At 41.4% G+C, this 17,219-nt stretch overlaps 3 protein-coding genes across 3 annotated transcripts; 1 reads left to right on the top strand and 2 right to left on the bottom strand.

Moving 5' to 3' along the window:
• Nucleotides 1-503: 503 nt before the first annotated feature.
• Nucleotides 504-3,750, bottom strand: tmem235b (transmembrane protein 235b; the record flags this gene model as incomplete). Its single annotated transcript, XM_083787582.1, has 4 exons — nt 504-715; nt 2,932-3,069; nt 3,313-3,370; nt 3,571-3,750. The coding sequence occupies 4 exons, from the start codon at nt 3,748-3,750 to the stop codon at nt 504-506; spliced, it is 588 nt and encodes a 195-aa protein (XP_083643708.1).
• A 1,578-nt stretch (nt 3,751-5,328) lies between these two features.
• On the bottom strand, nt 5,329-7,316 carry birc5a (baculoviral IAP repeat containing 5a). The gene is made up of 4 exons (XM_083786659.1): nt 7,127-7,316; nt 6,486-6,595; nt 5,911-6,028; nt 5,329-5,451 (listed from the first exon to the last, which is right to left on the bottom strand). Exons 1-4 carry the CDS (start codon nt 7,235-7,237, stop codon nt 5,359-5,361), a joined length of 432 nt encoding a protein of 143 aa, XP_083642785.1. The 5' UTR covers nt 7,238-7,316; the 3' UTR covers nt 5,329-5,358.
• Nucleotides 7,317-7,705: 389 nt separating this feature from the next.
• On the top strand, nt 7,706-16,899 carry faap100 (FA core complex associated protein 100; the record flags this gene model as incomplete). The annotated part of the gene is made up of 8 exons (XM_083787583.1): nt 7,706-7,714; nt 9,059-9,177; nt 9,334-10,295; nt 10,817-10,976; nt 12,767-13,691; nt 13,893-14,024; nt 14,770-14,853; nt 16,510-16,899. 8 exons carry the CDS (start codon nt 7,706-7,708, stop codon nt 16,639-16,641), a joined length of 2,523 nt encoding a protein of 840 aa, XP_083643709.1. The 3' UTR covers nt 16,642-16,899.
• Between the last annotated feature and the right edge of the window lie 320 nt (nt 16,900-17,219).

The following is a 17,219-nucleotide window of genomic DNA, read 5'->3' on the forward strand; positions in this document are numbered from 1 at the left end:
GAAATGTAATTTCAGTTTTCACCACAAGGGGGAGAACTTGTTTTGCTGCTGTAGTTCAGTCTTAATCACAATACAGTAGAGGCGACTTAATAGTCAGTCACCTATATTATAGTATACTAGGCGCCCTCCTGTTTTCCCTCTACTAAATATCTTCACAGAGCTTGTAGATTCTAGCTGGTTGTTTGCCCCCAGAATAGGGACACTAGGGTTCATATGGTTCATATCCAAGTCGTTTTGGCCCCAATGAACAATCTCCCATCTGTGAGTGTGACTTAAATAACTTTTAAATACATTACAGCTTAAGACACTGAGGACAAAAAATACTTTCACAAGAAAAGGTTCCTTTAATTTGCAAAGTGGCAGTCTCCTTTCTCAACCACATCCTTTTACACTGTATATCTCACTTCTGTACCGGTTGTTGTCTACAATAACTACAATTAGTTCAGTGCTGTCGAAATGTCCTACAACTTGCATCCATTTCTAGGCTTACATTAGGCCATAGCCTACTTCTGGAGCCTGGCTGTATGGGCAGCCATCAGGAGCAGCAGGCCAGTCAGGACCTCCAGGACATAGGAGAGCCAGGCCAGGGCCAGCGACCAGCCGAAGGATGTGTTGATAAGAGCCAGGTACTCCGGCCCCAATCGTCTCTTTGTCTCAGCCAGGGCCTGGTAAGAGTACACTATGGACAGGCTCACACCGCACAGGGTCAGCAGGCCTAATGAGAGAGGCAGGACATTGAGCATACTCACACAGGGACCATTTGCTCTTACTTTCGTCATACTCAAATACGGTATGACAAGAGCTGTCCCCAGTGTGAAAATGATGTGTCCTAGACAATATTGAAACATAAAGTAGTGCGTCACTGTGTGCCGTGATGTGTGGGCAACACTGGGCACTAACAATGCACGCAGACACGCATTAATGCATATGCAGATTATGCACAAGCATGTACGTACAGTACACCCTACCCTACCACAATATCTTATCCCACTGTTTAGTGGCCTTGGAAGGGATTGGTTAATTGCCATGTTAGAGCAAATAAAACCAACCTACATTAGTGGCAAGTGGCAACAATGGAAGCAATTAATACAACAATTTTAATGTCTAATCAAGCATACCTGGTACAAAGTAGTTATATATAGTAGTGTATAATGAAGCTAATGAATATATATGGATATTTCCCTTTTTGTACATCCCTGTCTGGCTCCTAACACTGAAGATCTTGTTCATGTGTATTAGAAGATCTAGAAAGGTTCACCGGATCAACTAAAGTGAATTGACCAATTAGACCAATTAGAAAATGAGATAAGCAGTGGAAACACAGGCATCCAAAGGAAAGCAATCCGAAGCATTGGTAGCAGCAGGGTAGCCTCGGAAACCCAGACGTTTTATTTAGCGGCAGGGTGTCAAGGACAAGATGGGACATGCAGTAAAATAGTGTGCAAAATTCACAAGAAAGGACTAATCTAATTCTCGCCTTGATTCCATTTCATACACCTCCATGTGCTGCTGATTAAAGGGTTAGAGGAGTTAGTTAGTTGATTCTCTCACACAAGGGCCTCCGTTATTAGTGTCATGTGTCATAAGGTGTTAATTGGAGCACGACACTGGGATATTTGCAGGAAGCCATAGAGCCTGTACTCAGACACTCGGGTTTAAATGAGCTCAGATGCATAACAGTTCAGTGTTTAATAGGTAAACAAATTCACCTTACGCATTCATCTTCCATCCACCTTCGCCTTCATAGCGTAGGGTGGGGGAAGCCCAGACGTAGGAGAAACAGGTTTGGGACCAAAAGCTTTGGTGGTTTTATTCCCCGGACCAGCTGCTTTTTGCAAGGCTTTTTCTTTAAGATATATATTATATTTATTTTGCCTTTATTGATAGATATATAGTAGGTTGACAAGAAACAGGGAGAGGTGGGGGGGAAGACACGCAGCAAAGGTCGTCAGGATCCCCGAACCCGCTGCCAGACTACCAGGCCGGCCCAGGCCTTTGCAAGGCTTTTTAAAAGGTCATTTGATCCGAAACTGGTTATAGAGGGCAGTTTTATTGTTTCTGCATGAAGTGTGAAAGAAATAATAAACCTGTAAAGCTTCAAACCGCTTCCCATTCCAAGTATGGGAACTTTATAGTGAATTCAGGGCAAATAAGAATGTTGAATTAAGAAACCTAACAAGACTAATGTGCTTCAGAAATCGGCCTGTTAGAGTTTGAGATATCGTGTGTGCACCTGGACATTTTGGTGGCTCTAGGAAAGGCCATGAAATCACCAAAATCAGTCCGGTTCATGTGTTGACCAAGTAGACTGACATTTTCATCATTGAAGCCCTGCTGCCAGCAAAGCTAAAATTCACGTTTAATTTTGTCCTCCTTGCCCTTCAAATGCAAGAGTCACATAAGGTCATATGTCAAGTTTGTCATTGTGTCAAACAGGATTTAACGCTTTAAACCAACAAACAGGCGATTAAATGCCTTTCCAAACTTCCACACGTTTCTGTAGCTGCACATTTCCCCATACCTGTCAAAGAAAGGCATAGGGAAAATGATGATGAAAGGGTAAAAGCTGGAGACCATTTTGTGTTCAATAAGACAACTATCCCAGCAATCTGACCTTGTTTGGCATGTTACAGTGTTTGCTCAGCTCTCCAGTTTTTCCTCCCTCTTTCTCTGTGATACCTGTCACCTTTACTCCTGTCCATATCTTTATACTTACTCTGAAGACAGGGGTAAACAGAACAGAGAATTAGTGTGGAAAAACAAGGTAACTGGATTGCACTGGATTACATTTGTTGTTGTCAATGCATCCCGGAATGGCCCTCTTCTCCAAACAAGGAAATATATCACCTCCTCCCAGCCCCAGACTCTGATGCAAGACGGGTGGCATGATGGAGCAGAACTGGTGTAATTGTTGAAATATAGGTTACTTACTGCACACCAAGAAGTATGAGGTGGTGCCAGTAAGCAGGGTGGGGCTGCGTGCCAACGAGCTGACCAGTCCGCAGATTCCACCAAACACCAGCAGGACCAGGCTGAGGGGAAGGACCACCACAATGACACTGTGCATGTCTGTGAGGTGACACATGCACACACTCGCGCACGCACGCACACACACACACACACACACACACACACACACACACACACACACACACACACACACACACACACACACACACACACACACACACAACAAACAGTTAACAAATTGGTAACAGTGTGCCCTGACAATGGAAGGAACTTCATTAATGTCTAGCAGTATGTACAATTCAGGGGTTGTAATGACTAATGACTAGGCCTAATGAGACTCACTCAGCATGTGCAACTCAGACTCAGAGTAGTAGGAGGAGTCCGCTGTGAAGGAGACAAGGAGTACACATTACCACCTGGATATTGGAATAAAAAAACGTTTTGATTTTTTTTTTTAAACGTATTTGCAAACGTATGCCGTTTGTTATTGAGTAGGGTTCATTGAAATGCGACAGCTATGAAGTGAGGATGGTGATAGATTAATAGGCCTACATCTAAAATCTAAAATAATAATAATAATTAAACTACATAAAAGCTTACCGTACCGTTTTCCACGATTTTCCACAGTCCCGAGTGCAGGGAGCTGTCATCCTTCAACTCGCTTTGGTTAATGTCTATGATGTACCAATACTCGCTGCCGATAGCTGCTGCCAGTAACGCAAAGCTCAATATGCCAGAGATGCCCGCAGAAATCACCAACGTGCCAAAGGTTATCCTCATTTTGTACGGTTTGTTTAAACAGACTCGTGCGTAACGTACCGCCACTCCGCCAGTGATTTCCTGCTGTAGACGCCAATAAGGATCACCTATAATCGGTCCTTTTCGTATTTCGTAAAAAGATGCTCAGATTGCTTAGCACAACCATTTCAGGTTGAATAAATATGCCAAATGACCGATCATGCGTGTGGTGGTCCAAGGTGGTCCAGAGATTCAAACAGTAACAGAGTAACAACACACCGGTCGATACTGGCTAGGACTAGGGAGCACGAGGTTTTTTGGGCACTGGCGCACAAACAATTTTACGCACCAATCAAGTTTACACCGTGCGTAATCAAGTCCACGGGGCACGGGGTAGACTTTATTTTGAGAGTGAGACACATTTAAGAAACACATTATCACTCAAACCGCACAATGGCTGTTCTAATTCATAGATTATACATCTACTTTTTATAGTCCCAACTTTATTTATGGCCATTATGCTCTATAAAAGAGGCTGTTTTACAGTAAACAGTAAATAATTCCACCATGTTCACGTGCTTCCCGGATGCTTAATCTATCTAGAGCCTTCGACTGCATTTAGCCATGGTAAAATCTAAGAGAGCAGAGAGGGAACTTGAGTAAAGATGGAAAGAGATTCACAGATTCTCTCAGTATAGGCTAGAGTGGGAGGGAGGGGTTCCTTCTTACTTAATAAAGGCCTTTATATATGTCTATGGGATTTATCACCCGTGTGCTATTTGGATGAACTCTCTAAAAGTCTTGTGACAATGTGTCAGCAGTTGCTCTGATTGTTTGACATCAAGTTTAATAATAAAGAAAAGTGGTCATGATTATGAAAACTAAAGGATGGAAGGCAGCATTCCCCTCTTTTTATCTGTCCGACAAGGTGAGATATCTGGGTCACATCATTAGGGATGACCTCAAGTGTCAAGATCGCTCTTTTGTACACCTGCACATCACTGTATAGCCTACTGCCCACTTGTGGTGCAGCTACGGTAAAGGCAAATATAATACGTTGCGAACTTGCGGTGGAATATTATCATGTGTTCAGAATCCTGTTGAGGGAGGTGAACAAGTCAGCCACTTTTCAGGAATCTGGTGGTTTTGAGGTTGACTGACAAATTAAATCATGACTTTAGCATAAGGTACTCTTCTTGCCTTCCTTTTTCTGGAGACATGGGAGTGTCTATAGTAGATGTGCCTCTTTTGTATGTTTCTTACTTTAATCATATAATTGTCTAAACTATACTAGATAATAAAAACAAAAAGTAACAGCTGAGAGTGAGACTATCCTCAGCCGTCTTTGTTTCATGGTAAGGATTGTAATGTAGATAAGGCCACAGCCACCTTTATGGCTTTACATACCCAAAAGCACCATTATCTGTAGGTTATATCAAAATTACTGCAATGCAAGATGGTTAAATAAAAGAACATGTTTTTTTTTAAATCTGTTTAATGGCATTATCAGTAATTTAAAAAAACAGGATAACAGACAATACAAGAAAAAAGATTATAAATGACAAACCAGGGGAATATAAAGTTATAAACATAAAATAAAAACGAATTAAGAAAATCCTCTGATTTCACTCGAGTAGGCTACATCTGGGGTCATTCTTCATCCATGGCTTTGTTGAGTATAACTGCTCTCTTCTCTTGGGATTTCTCCTCAAATGTTTTTATTTCAGCGTCTGTTTTTTTGTTCTGTGAATGGAAAACAAAAAAAGGAATCAATCTCAACTATAGTAATGTAATTATACATTAAGTAAAGTTTATTGTTGTAGTCTAGGTTTAAACAATTCAATTGCTTTATTTAACCCATTAAGAACTGAGGACGATTCTACAAAAAAACATGTTACTATATCAGTGGTGCTGAAACTTTTTCATGTCAAGGACACCCAAAATGATATTTGCCCACTGACCCCCAGAAGCAAAGATTGGAGTTAAAAATGTTTGTTTTAAAATAATATATATTCAAAGATTTGCACAAATTGTCACTATTTTTGAATATCCAAAGTGTAAAATAATGACTTTTAGATCAAATCTAAAATGACAGATGGCTTAGAAGGCAAAACAAAAAATGAACTAAAGGCAATATTATAATATGGACACAGAATTGTAAATGTATTTCATGGTGTTTCATGGTTTGAGGAACAAACATACCAGGATAAAGTTCATTCTTTCTTTTTCTAGCTTGTAGAACTCCTCCACCGTCAGTTCATCCACTTTCTTTTTCAGGGAAATGAAGTGGCAGCCTTTGGAATGATCTTTATGCTCCTTTCTGGAAAGAAAATAAGACCGTTAGTCTGTTGGTGATGGTGTCGAGTGGACCAACTCAAATTGAGTGATCTCATATATAAACAGTTGTGTACTATAAAGGAACTAAATACATTTAATCAAGTACTGTATTTATGGATTTTTATTTATTTTTTACTTTACTGGAGTCATTTTCAATACCTTTACTCCACTACATCTCGGAGGGAATTATTATTGTACAAAACTTTAGTTACTAGGTACTTTGTAGATTTAGATTATTATTACTTTGTTATACAATACTGCATTCTGTACTTTTACTGTACAGAATGCAGTATTTCTGCATTGCAGTATTGATACTTAAATTACTTAAGTAAAACATGTGAGTACTTTTTCCACCACTGTATATATATATATATATATATATAAACCACCCAATATATGATGAGCCTGTTTTGAAACTGTTCAACATAACATTATCTTACACAGGGTCATCCTCTGGCTCCCAGCCCTCCAGTTCTTTTAGACAGAAGAAACACATTGCAGTGTCTGGACTGTTGTCTGACGGGGTGTGGATAAAGCCAGCTCGGGCCATCTGGAGGAGAAAGAAACCATAATAGCATGAATAAACAGCTACCACCACGTCTCCAGAGTTAAGCACTTAATAATAATAATAATAATAATAATAATAATACATTTTATTTATAAGGCGCCTTTCAGGGCACTCAAGGTCGCCGTACAGATTAAAAGCAGTACAAGAACACAGTTAAAAGCAGAAGAAAAAAAAATTAAACTAGGGCAGTCAATTTGAAATGAACAAAGGACATTGGACCAATCGATATTAAGAAATCAATGAGTCTTTCTTGGTACAATGGAGGCTAGAAGAAAGGTACGTAAGTAAGATTCACAAATAGGGACTCTGGCCAAACTAAAATATTTAGGTAAACACAGAGCGCCATGTTTAGCCTAGGTCGCAAACACTAACATTTGTGCACATTTTCATTATACAGCCAATTTTGGCTTCTAATGGTCTTCGGGTTAGCAGCAGGATTTGCTAGCTTGTACGAGGTAACGTCGCCATATGCTAATATTAGCAGAGTTTATATTTAACGTAACGTTAACTCACGTTCTCTGGAGTGCACTCACAGCCTTCATCAAACGGCCACCCGGCGTACGTTTTTAGTCTGTTTTCGTAGAAGTATAATTCAATGTCCTTGTCCTCGTTCGATAGATCCATGTTAAAACGATAAAAATGAACTAAACTAAAACAGAACAGAAACCTTCCAGATCAAAACAGTGGGTGCTACTGCTAAGGGTGCTTCACTTTCAACGTTTTTGAAAATTCGAGTCCTCTACTTTTGATTGGTCGACCTATGCCTATGACTCTTGCCTATGACCCGGACACACATTCGTTTTGTGTTGTTTCATGGGGAATGTAGTTCTTAACGTCTATTGGACGGATAGGACACGCGCGGAACGGCGGAACTTTGCATCCTGTCTCTCTACTGTCAACAAACAGAAACAAACCATGCATTTGGAACGGAAAGCGCCCATGTCTCAATTTAATCAATGAAGAATGCAGTTTTGTGTCCCTGGACAATTATTTCATTGATCAGGTCAGATCCAGGCCAGCTAGTTTACAGAGTATGTTTTAGAGTGCAGCGTGCGTGGAGGACTACATGGAAGGGAGGTGTGTTGTAGAGACATGGGCACAGTTTGGCTGTCGTTCGTCAACGCGCACGGCTAAAGTTCTGTCTATGGGGACAGATGTGCTGCTGTGTGCCTGTAGCGACGAGGTTCATGTCTTCAATAAGCAAGAGAAAAAACTCACGGCAAGTTTTCTAGCCAGTTTGCTCTAATAGTCTTGTCTGGAATCTCTGGATGTATGATCAATCTTCATAGTAGCTCTGTTCCATAGCCTTCCTGCTTCGATTCTGCGAATTTCTGCCCTGCAGTAAGGCTATGCGACTTACCAGTTTAAATCTCAAATCGAAATCAGACCAGCCTCTCCTCTTTAGTGGAAATCTCACGAACGTCTGACCTACTCACCAATACAAACACGGGTTGTGTCAATAGAAAGCCTACTTTCCTCAGTGGAAGCACTAAAAATGTTTTTTTTCCCGGTGGAAACAAAATCCCCTTTTGGCCAAAAAGTACAGTAAGTAAAAGTACAGAAATTCGCAGAATCGAAGCAGGAAGGCTATGGAACAGAGCTATCTTCATAGGTGACATTGTATTTGTATCCTTAATAGCCCCTCTTGGAACCCTCTGTAAAGCTTTTCTGAAATTTGGATGTTACTTTGCGTAGGGTCCCTGTGCGTATCTATATTTTCGTATTGAAATGATAGAACGCGGACATAAATATCGTCGTTAACGTCGTGTCTGCGCCGTTTGACGGCTTCTTTTTGTTTGAGGGCTTCTGAATTTGAACTATAAGTACCTATACATACCGCTGTGAATTATCTTGTGTCGTGGAAGCCGTTAAGTATTTTTATCTTTGTTTGACCGATTTGGTCGCTTTGATTCTTCTTGTTTATTTACCGTTTATTGTATCGCCTCCCGATGTGCGGTTGGCTTGTGCATGGCTACGTTCCTGCCTCTGATCTGCTCTGTCATAGCTATAGCCACTAGCTAGCCAGATAGGCGGTACAATGGGGTGTCAATAAACAAGGAAGGAAGAGAAGAATCAAAGCGACCAAAACGGTCAAACAAAGATTAAAAATACTTAACGGCTTCCGCGCCACAGGAGATATTCGCAGCGGTATTTATAGGTACTTATAGTTCACAAATTCAGCAGCCCTCAAACGAACAAAAGCCGTCAAAGAGCGCAGAAGGACTTATCCGAAGGTATTTACATTTATTTATGTGTGCGTACCCGGTGGCAGGGTGGAGGTGGAATAGGACCCCATGGTCTGGGTCTCAAAAATGTCAGAAACTTCAGTACCATTGGGTTCTGCTTGTAGGGCTATATCCTTAACTGATACAGGTGGACGGGTGGTCCATTTCACATTAGATTTGTTCCTACTAACCTGTTATTTTGCTTTTATTTTTATTGCAGGCTAGCCTCCTGTTCCCTTGTCATTTGACAGATGTCATTTTGTGTCCGGATAAGCACAGCCTCTATGCAGTTTGTGACAGTGGCGTTTACTGCGTTAACTTGTCATCTATACTGTCTAGGTAAGGAAGGAGTAAGGACCTCTATGTAGTAACTACAGATCATGATTATTATGCTACAAACAAAAGTCCCAGCCTGTCAGATTGTATCTGTTTCTCTCACACTATTTGTAATGTAAGTGTTTTTTTAACTATTAACACTGCTCTTGTCTTCGCCAGGGTTCCGAGCTCCTCGGGTAACCAACCCTCCAGCCTGGCTGTGTTTGAGATATCTTCTGATTGGCTGGCAGTCAAAGACAAAACGGTTTGTTCCTTGCTCGTCGTCGGTAGCATTCTGCTGACCCTGTCAAAGAGAGACTCAGCATGGAGGTTTGCTCTGTACAAAATACCCTCCTCAATACAACCAGCAGCTAGTGGGCATGAGAAAGTCACAGAGCTCAGCCTCTCCGTGGTGTCAGATGGTTCTCACGATAACATGGAGCTCAACCAGGGGACTTGGCATGGAAGGCGGCCAGTGCTTACTTGTGTCTATTCCAGTGATAACTCACCACAATCTGACAACTCATCTTCCTCCACATCGTTGCCCTCATCGCCGCCAAGCAACGGCCATTGCCTCCTGCAGCCGATTCTTTTCAAGCTCCTGTTTGGAGTCGACGTGGCCCTTTCCAAATCACCCATAATCCTCTGCGGCCTGCCTGACGGGCGCCTGTGTTCCTTCCCACTGCGACTCCCGGGATCACGGGTCAGAATTCTACACAGCCTCGAGCAGCCAGTGGTGCTCATTGGAACGTCTATGGTACCATCTGACATGGAAACAGGCACAGAAGGCCCTCAGTGCTTGGTGGTGGTGGGCGGAGAGGGGAGAGTGCTGCTGGTCAGCACCTGTGAGGACGGGGCAGAAGCAGGTGGTAAGGTTGCTGGTTTCACTGAAGGGTTTGTTTCGGGACCTGTTGAGTGTGGCTACGTCGATGAAGACCGCCTCTATTACAGCACTGGTTCAGACCTCCTTACTCTGGACCTACCAGTGGGAGCATCAGAGAGAGCTGCCCCAGGGGGGAGTAATGCAGTGGGCCACAGGGAGAGGCAAAGCCTACCCAGTAAGACAGTAGCATTCCAGAGGCCTGCCAGTCTGAATGTCTATGGAATTACTACCCTAACTGGACCTTCTCAAAGAAACGCAGGTAAACAGATTAAATCTCAAACCATATTTTTCAATTTATTACATGACTGCAAAAATATGTGTTCAAGTTTACACACCAATAATTTCTCCCACACTTTTACACCTGTAAAATTGTAATGTGACAAATAAAGTTGAAGTTAAATACATGTGATAGTAACTACATAAACGTTGGTAGACTTGGTACTGTAACTTTATGGCTAAGGAGATTGGTCATCACTATCAAAAGCTGATATATTGACCAACAGCAGACCATTTGAATAGCTGCTTGTGCTTGGCAAGTTGGCAACTACTAAATTACTGTTCTGTCAACTACTGTTGACAAGTGGTACTGCTGCCCTAAAGCATAGATGTTGTTCATTTATTTGTTTTACTCTTAGTTTTTTCTTGGTAAATGTGTATTAAGTACTACCTGTGTGTCAAAGTCAAGTGTTATCTATCTTTGTACTGTATTTGTTTTATTTCTTAGGATCTTCATGTTACTTCTTCTTCATACTGACTTTTATTATTGCTGTTGTGTACCAGCAGGTGCAGTGCAGCTGGTAGGGCTGTCTTCCAGAGGTAGGCTCCAGGGGATTACCTTGCCACAGAGAAGAGATGACAGTGGCTTACCTAGCCTACCCTCATCACAGGTTGGCCAAAGGATCAGAGACCTGCTGGCAGCCATTGGAGATGTGTGTGACAGGTATATAAGGAAGGCTCTGCCACCTTGAAAGCTTCATTGATGCAAGCGTCACAGTTTAACCTTTTCATAGTCTGTGTGGCTGCACCACAATATTGGTAATTGATTTTAACTATTGTAACAATCCAAATGAAACTGATGTACCAGCATGCACGCACACACACACACACACACACACACACACACACACACACACACACACACACACACACACACACACACACACACACACACACACACACACACACACACACACACACACACACACATGGCGACATTCGGTATGGTGATACCAAATGTTTTGATGCCCCAAAATAGAGCTGTGCTCTGACAGAAATCACTTTGCATCAAAATGTGTTGGCGCTTCCATTTGACTCTTCCAGTGTCAAACAATAGGTACGTTTGATGATGACGTGTGTGCGCGTATATCTTTTCTACGTCTGTTGTCCGAGCATAGACATGGTAACCCCACCTGCCTCTGATTGGCCTACCGACACTGCCGGCCTTACCAGAGCTTACTCCGAGGTGGAAGATACATGCTGGATAGTCTGCTGCGAGGTAAGGTTACTCCGTGGTGGGAAATAAATAAATAATACAAGTACGATATACTACAAGAGAATGACAGCTTGGCACTCGCGACAGTAACTTTTATTTTTGTAGAAGAGGCAAACTAATATTGTTTATGCCGTTGGCCTGATTATTTGTATACATGTGTAAACTTGAAACATTATTGTTCTGTAAAAAGGTCTCTCTCTTTTTCATTGATCTTTTTTAGTATAATAGTAATAGTAATATAATAATTAGTTTACTACAATTTGATTGATCTTTATCTTTTTTTATTAATCATACTATAATTAACCGAATGTCTGAGTGAGTGCGTGTGTGTCCGTTTGTGTGTGTGTGTGTGTGTGTCTGTCAGAAACAGTGCCGTAACTCATATGGAGGGCGTAACGAAGCCCTTTTTTCGATTTGACACATTAATGATTATTAATTAATTTATTAGTCAATTACAAACGCACCCGGGCGCAGTACCCTTCACGGGCAAATATCTCACAACGGGTAAGGGTAAGGACTAGTTAGATTAATTCACGATAATCAACACTAACATTTTAATTTAGAACACAGCCAAATCAAATGATAGTAGGCCTACATACATGTTCAATCAATTATTCAATCAAAGCAAACGGCACAAAATATATTAGTTTGCCTCTTCTGATTATTTGTATACATGTGTAAACTTGAAACATTATTGTTCTGTAAAAAGGTCTCTCTTTTCCATTGATATTTTTTAGTATAATAGTATTAGTTTACTACAATTTGATTGATCTTTATCTTTTTTTATTAATTAGATTAATTCACGATAATCAACACTAACATTTTAATTCAGAACACAGCCAAATCAAATGATAGTAGGCCTACATACGTGTTCAATCAATTATTCAATCAAAGCACAAAATATATTAGTTTGCCTCTTCTACAAAAATGAAAGTTACAAGTTACTGTCGCATGTTGCCATTCTCTTCTATTTGAATTATTTCCCACCACGGAGTAGCCTTGCATCTCGGAGGACAGGCAAGACGGGCAGTGTCGGTAGGCCAATCAGAGGCAGACGGGGCGTTACCATGTCTATGCTCGGACGTAGAATAGATATACGCTCATGTGTGCGTCTGATTCTTGCAGTGTGTCAGGGATTATAATTGTATTATTGTATTATAATTGATTCATTGCATTTTCTGATGAGACAGATTTATAGTACAGCAAATAAATATCAATTTTGTCCATGTGAACTCCAGGGCTTCAGTGTTGAAAAGGACCATCCAGGACAAAAATGACATCCTACGCCAACTGAATCAGATCCTCAACATTAGCTGCCTGATGCTAGCCGATCACAACAGTGGACCACAGAATCCTGTCCAGGCAAAGCCAATCAGATGTCACGCCGTGTCCAGGTGGAACAGGTTGCTACAGCAGGACTCCTTACACATGACTTGTGTTCTGGAAAATTCTAGTTGTTATGTTTTAGAACACGGCTGGTCCTTCTGTGTCACTGTTTTACCTCTCTCCTATTCTCCCGCTGTGGCCACAAAGAACACCTCAAGAACCTTTATGTTCCCCTTTAGTTCTCTCCACCTGGGGGAGAAGTTTGAAGTGTCGTTTCCCCTTGCAGCTGCAGATGATGTCACTTTCCCCATGACGGTGTGCTGCACACTTATCTTCTCGCTGAAAAGCCTTGTGGGTGAGGATGTGCTGTCGAGCCTGCTGGCCCATGGACACACCGTTGCTGGACCCCGTCCGAGATTGGACAGTAGCTGTGTCAGTTTGGCCCTGGAGACGTTGACGGTGGATTGGTTGGATGCTATGCAACTGGGAATAATCTCCACAGATACCGTCGCCATGGATACGATCCAAGGTTTTATAAGCACTCGCAGGGGTGGAGCAACTGGCAGACTAGTGGGCGTACAAGAACTCTATTCAGCGTGCATTAGGGTGTCATCAGAACTCCTGAGTACCACAGTGGTGCTGGACACAATTGAAGTGGATCCTAAAAGACCAACACTGGCTCCCACACATCTATGTGTCTCTATGCTGCACTGGCTGCTCTCTCAAAGTCCTGGGAGAGGTGAGATGGGGTCCTGTGCAGACATGAGTGGACAGGGAAACTCGGTGGTCCATGCCCGGGGTCCAGGAGGGTACATGGTCAAACTGACTGCAAAAGAGGTTTGTAGCCAATGTATTTTATCTTGTCTGTGGAAGCACTATAATAAATGTCATTTATTTGCACAGTAACAAAACTGAAAACTGGGTGGGTTACTGGGTTTACTGCTAATACAAACACAAATGAGACCAAAACCCCTTGAAATGAAAATGAAAATACAATAACAAAAAAGGAATAAAATGCTAAACATATTTGTTCTGCAGGTAACTATAGGTTTAGAAATGGAGAAGGTGGAGAAGGCAGAGATGCCACTACGTGCAGTGGAGGTACAGATTGAAAGCTCCTCAATGGCTGCTGTGTGCGGATTACACCATGCTGTGTTACGCCGTCTACAGGTACACACACTCACACCCACCCACCCACCCACTCTCTCAGGCTGTACAATTAAAATGTGTTATCCTATACTGCAATTTTAGAATATCATTGCCTTGACAATCTTTGAAATACCTATTCAATTTGAAAAAGATTATTAAAAAAAAAAAGTCAAGGTGTTGACACAAAGTGTCGTATTTCCTTTGAATTGTGAGTAATAGACTAATAGTTATAATAAATGTTTGTGCTATCTAGTAACTAGCAAAAACAAGCCAATTATACAGCTTTAACCCATTAAGACCTGAAACCGATTCTACAAATGCCTTCTAAATCCATAAAAAATGTCAGCTGTATAAGCTCACAGCGTGGCACGAAGTGACTCGCTGTGAGCTTGTATATCTGCTATTGTTGAATAGACAATGCTAAAAATCTAAAATAGCACAGATGGTTTTCCCGGTTTTAATGAGTTAATACAAACGCATGTACAGAAATGCACAGTATCGGCCGGGGCACCCGCTGGCCTAGTGGTCCAGGCGCATGCCACATATAGGCTCTGGCCTGACAGCGTGTCGCGCGTTTGAGTCCCGTTCATAACGATCTTTGCTGCGTGTCTCTCCCCTTCTCTCTCTCCCTCTTTCCTGACTATCTTCACTATCAATAAAGGCAAACATTATTATTTAAAACATTTTAAAAAGAGTATAACAGTATTCAGTAATCATTTTGTCTTTTTTGTCTCCATCTTCTGCCTTTTTTTTGTACCTGTTATAGACACTGCTGCAGAGAGCTCCAGAAGAGGCTGTCTCCACCGGAGTAGAGAGGTTGGGTCTGAGGCAGGCTCTACGCAGGGCTGAGGTAAGACATACAGTACTCAGTACTCTATACATGTAAAGGCCTTAAAGGAACATACTGGTGTCCAGGAAATCATTTGAAATACAACCAAAGATACATCTTTGTCATTTGGGGAAATAAGTGATGAATAAGTTAGCGTTGATTTTGATGTCATAATATCGTTAAGCGTTAATGACTTAACCCAATCCAAGCCATCCACGAGATATCTCGAGGCAAGTTATTATTACCGGGCCACATCTGGGCCATCCCTGAGAAACACGAGATTTGATTAAAAGATATTACAAAATATTATTGGTACCTTTTTTCGCTTCTCTTAGCTTCCGTTGCTAGCCTCCACAGGCCTCCCATTGTAGAAACAGCCTACACCTACATTATATTAATCCGCAGTGCACACGCACAGGGTTATTAGTGGTTTTTCTGCTGAAAAATAAAGTACCATGTTTGGGGACCTTATAAAACATTAATCCAAGCTCGCGATAAGGAAATTAGTCGTCCGCACGTTGGTACACAGCCTAGAGTGAGGCTAGACCAGGAGGGCTGTCACTTCCGGGTCGGGCGGATGTGGCTCTTTTTCTTTGCTTATGTCACGCATTTCACTGCCACTAGGCTCACGGTCCTGCCTATTACAGCATGGAATCTGTTAATAAATAGCAACTCTAACAACGAAGAAATTCATGGGAAAATGTTATATGTTTAATGTAAAATATTCCATAAAATTATTTCTCATCAAAATATATTGAAGTACAATACGTGGCAACTTGAGCTACTCTTCTTCAATATTTCATCATGACTTTTCACAAAAAAACAAAAAATAGATTTCATGGGGGGGCCCTATCATGGGGGTGCAAAATCGGTGAAAAACGTGCATAAAATATTCAAAAGAAAAAAGAGAAATTAAGTTGGGAACTTCTCCTTTCGTCCACCCTTTCCTACGACATGTGAGAATAGTCCAGTGAAGAAAAAAGAAAAAAAAGTCCATTGTGGGTGTATGTGGGTGTAACACACTATCACTAAACACGGGTGAAATTCACCTGCCTGTAGAAAAAAAAAACAGGGATGTGGGCAGGGAAACAAACCTTCCATTTATGATGTCACTGAGCATCATGAAGGTACTGAAAGACCCATCCACCTCAGACATCAGCAACATTATGAAAATTGTAAAAATATAATCGTATATAATTGTAAAAATATAATCATAGTACTAGGGTTATATTATATACTGTATGGTCGAAGCTGAGAATGGACAGTGCATGTATTGACGCCGGTATGGCCTTTCAAGCATTATGTCAAAACAAAATGTTCCCTCAGTAGAGGCAGCACTGACGTTCAAAATGTATTCCATTTCACAGACATGAAGGTATACACTATACATTCCAACATCTTTTGAGTACTGTGTTGAAGTACGCGGTGGCACTTGCTTTTTTTTCATCCCAAGTTATGTCACTTGAATCATTAAAAAAAATATATATTTAGAGTTTCAGATTTTGTTTAGATGCATGTTTTTTTTCTTTATTTTTTAAAGATATATTTTTGGGGCTTTTCTGCCTTTATGGGATAGTACAGTGAAGAGTGACAGGAATACCCTCCATTGTGCTGTTAAATCCATATCAACCAGTAGTTACAGTATTACCCGTTTTAACAACTGAATTTTCCCATCAGGCCATGTTGCAGCAGCTCCAGCAGTGTCGTACCCCAGAAGCCTTTGGAGTGGTCTCTTCTGGAGGCCAGATGACCCAGTCTCTTCTCAGTGTCTACCGACAGCTAAGAGAGAATCCTCTCCTCATCATTTAATACGTATGATTCTCAATCACACATACACAAACTTAAGGACGTCTTTTTCAGCTGCATTCCTTGTCTTCTTGGCTGCTAATGGACAAATAGGTGAATGTTTACCTCCTCTCGTGATGGTGCATGGTCATGGTAAACTGTATTTAGTTTGAGAGATTTTATAATGGTTGCATCCAAACATACAACACTGTAAAAATAACTAATATTTCAACAACTTGCAGCATGATTTGAGGATTTGTCTCATTTATTAATATATAATACAGTGCATATTGTCTCATTGTCTTCCTCAGTAAGCGCATTACTGCTCATACCGATGCAGCGGCCACAGTAGCATATTGTGCTTATGAAGTAACTTGAATTGAGTAACAGTAACTTATAAAATGTTGAAAACCTCAACTATGGTTAATGAGTGGTTAGTGTCCACCCTAAGACTGGGAGGTCAGGCTTCCAAAGGCCCAGTCATACCAAAGACTATAAAAATGGTACCCAATGCTTGCCCAAACTTGGCATCAATTCATGTCCAGGGGGTGTGCTGGTACATCAAGCAGCCTCATGCTACAGAAACGGGAGATGGGCTCCTG

The sequence above is a fragment of the Protomyctophum parallelum genome (assembly GCF_964188405.1).
Source record: "Protomyctophum parallelum genome assembly, chromosome: 17".
In the NCBI taxonomy this organism is placed as follows: Eukaryota; Metazoa; Chordata; class Actinopteri; order Myctophiformes; family Myctophidae; genus Protomyctophum; species Protomyctophum parallelum.